Source organism: Manacus vitellinus, unplaced genomic scaffold (assembly GCF_001715985.3).
Source record: "Manacus vitellinus isolate BGI_N305 unplaced genomic scaffold, ASM171598v3 scaffold_10_pilon, whole genome shotgun sequence".
NCBI classification, from domain to species: Eukaryota; Metazoa; Chordata; class Aves; order Passeriformes; family Pipridae; genus Manacus; species Manacus vitellinus.
Window position 1 is genome coordinate 1,349,838 of NW_021938838.1, and position 2,736 is coordinate 1,352,573.

At 61.8% G+C, this 2,736-nt stretch overlaps 2 protein-coding genes across 2 annotated transcripts in view; one reads left to right on the forward strand and one right to left on the reverse strand.

Moving 5' to 3' along the window:
* BCAR1 (BCAR1 scaffold protein, Cas family member) overlaps nucleotides 1–1,782 on the forward strand; it is a 12,618-nt gene extending 10,836 nt beyond the window's left edge. Inside the window, exons 6-8 of the mRNA XM_029965481.1 lie at nucleotides 4–363; nucleotides 575–664; nucleotides 997–1,782. Coding sequence (XP_029821341.1) covers nucleotides 4–363; nucleotides 575–664; nucleotides 997–1,512 — 966 coding nt within the window. The 3' untranslated portion in view covers nucleotides 1,513–1,782. The remainder of the gene's footprint in view (nucleotides 1–3; nucleotides 364–574; nucleotides 665–996) is intronic.
* A 773-nt stretch (nucleotides 1,783–2,555) lies between these two features.
* LOC103766378 (chymotrypsinogen 2) overlaps nucleotides 2,556–2,736 on the reverse strand; it is a 5,279-nt gene continuing 5,098 nt past the window's right edge. The window contains exon 6 of the mRNA XM_029965482.1: nucleotides 2,556–2,600. Within this exon, the coding sequence (XP_029821342.1) occupies nucleotides 2,556–2,600 (45 nt within the window). The remainder of the gene's footprint in view (nucleotides 2,601–2,736) is intronic.

Consider the following 2,736-nt stretch of genomic DNA (forward strand, 5'->3'; position numbering starts at 1 on the left):
CAGGCCCTGGCACGGCACGGCCAAGCGCTGGACGCTTGCCACTGGGCCCCCAGTGCGCTGGCCAGCAGCAAGCCGGGCGCGGATGACTTGGAGCACTTCATCATGCACTCACGTGGTGTCCCTGATGACACCAAGCAGTTGGCTTCCTTCCTGCATGGCAATGCCTCCCTCCTCTTCAAACGGACAAAGCCGGTGGCGGAGAGCGGTGGCCATGGGCCCCCTCACCCCTCCGACAAAGCCAGCAGCATCCAGTCCCGGCCCCTGCCCTCCCCGCCCAAGCTACTGGCCCAGGAGTCGCCCGACGGGCCCTACGAGAACAGTGAGAGTGGCTGGATGGAGGACTACGACTATGTCCATCTCCAGGTGGGCACGGGCAGGGGAGTCACTCCCCACAGGGAGCGTTTGTGCTGGTGCCTCCCCAGCACAGGGGGATTAGGCAGATCTGCTTCTGCCACACATCTTGCTCTTATCCTCCAGCTTGAGGGTTGTGGGGATCAGGGGTGTCCTGGGGCAGGTGGGAGCTTGCTCTGGCAAGGCTGATGTTGCTGACCCCTTCCATGTCATGCTCCTGCAGGGCAAGGAGGAGTTTGAGAAGACCCAGAAGGAGCTGCTGGAGAAAGGCAATATCATCCGACAGAGCAAGGACCAGCTGGAGCACCAGCAGGTAAGGGCACCAGGGTAGGCAGGTAGGCACTGCTGGGCACAGTGCCCAGAGCAGGCAGGGCCCCAGGTCCTGCTTCCCTCATAACCTCTGCTGCCGGTCTGACCACAGCCCTCTTCCCTGTCTGTCCCAGTGGAGGGTTTTGTCTTGCCTTCCATACCATACCAATGCTGTGCCAGTGGAGAGGGGTGTGGTATAGTTGTCCTGAGGCTGGCGCTGTCCCTCACTCTTTTCCCTGGGGCTGGTGGCCATGGCCACCCGTGCTGGTGGCTCCGGGGAGGGGGAGCAGGTGCTGGCTCGGTGGCCCCCCTGCCTCACACTCATCCCTCCCACAGCTGAAGCAGTTTGAGCGGCTGGAGCAGGAGGTGTCGCGCCCCATCGACAATGACCTGTCCAACTGGAGCCCCTCCCAGCACTACGGCCCGGCGCGGGGCAGCGGGGCCCTGTGTCCTGCCGACCGCCAGCTCCTCCTCTTCTACCTGGAGCAGTGCGAGGCCAACCTTACCACGTTCACCAACGCTGTTGACGCCTTCTTCACCGCCGTCAGCACCAACCAACCCCCCAAGATCTTCGTGGCCCACAGCAAGTTCGTCATCCTCAGCGCCCACAAGCTCGTCTTCATTGGGGACACACTGTCCCGCCAGGCCAAGGCCCAGGATGTCCAGCACAAGGTGATGCACTACAGCAACCTCCTCTGTGAGATGCTCAAGGAGATCGTGGCGACCACCAAGGCGGCCGCCCTCCACTACCCTTCTCCTACCGCGTCCAAGGACATGGTGGAGCGCGTCAAGGAACTCGCCAACAGCACGCAGCAGTTCAGGATGGTGCTGGGCCAGCTGGCAGCCATGTGATGGCCTCAGGGCCACTGTCCCCTCTCTCTGGCCCCCACCCCTCCCCAGACATGTGTTCCCCTCCATGGGAGTCCTCTCCACCTGGTGTAAGCGGACATGTACATAGAGACTCATGCACACCGGGGGGCTGGGGCTCCATGGGGAGGGGAGTGATGGGCTGCAGCCATCATCTCCTTCCCTCTTCTTCCCTCTCGCCGGAGGCCAGGAATGGTTTCAGAGCTGTGCCCGTAATGAAGCAAAGCTGGGAGGTGCATCTATGCCCTATCCTTCCCTGCTGTCCTCTCTTATACAAAACCTGCAGCCGGTCCTGGTCTGGAGGGCATGGGGCCGTGTCCCTCTTGAGACAAGGATGTGCCTGGCAATTTGAGGTGTTGCTGTGGCTGCCCCGCTCTCGGGGGGACACCAGAGCCACTCTACAGTGGCCAGCAGATTCTAATGGTGTGGAAGCCATCCCCTGTGGTGGTGGGACAGCATGACGCAGATAGGTTGTACTGTCCCCCTGTGTGCTGGAGCCTGGGGATAGGGGTCCCCAGGGGGGTAAGGGATGGTGGGGAGCTGCTGGGGCAGGAAGGGGCTAACCTGTGCGTTCTCACGTCTCGGGGTGTGATACAGTACCAGCTGTAACCGAAACGTGAACTGAAATTGGTGCCTTTTGAACACAGGGGAAGCTTCCGCTGGTTCCCGGAGCTACAGCGTGGCAGCCCCCTCCAAAACTTGGCCCCAAGTCCCCCAGCAGCATAAAGATTTACCTACAAATGCCCTCCATCTCCTGGGTATCTGCATGTGCCTGCTGAGGCGAGGGAGAGCCCGTGGTGCAGGGCTGGGGGGATCCTGTCCCCCTAAAAGATCTCGTAGCCAATGGAGACTGCTGGTGCACAGAGGTTTAATGGGGCATGTGGGGGGTTGGGGGAAATGAGGGGTGGCAGTGCAGGGCAGTGGGGCCACTCTGGCTCTGGCTTGAGGTGGGGAGGGCATCTCTCACAGCACATTCATGGCCCACCATGGCGGCTGTGGCTTTGGTGTGGTAGAGAGGGTGGTAGCCCTCACCCCCAGCCTTGGTGGTCCTGGGAACCCATCCCTTCCAGCACCTTTGGGACACCAGTACCCAGGCCTCATGTGGAGCCCAGAGTACTGGGTCCATGGCACTCTCAGTCCTAGGGGCATCCCTGCTACAACTCAGGGACCATGGCAGACCCTTGGACCCCCCAGCATCCCCAGCCCAAA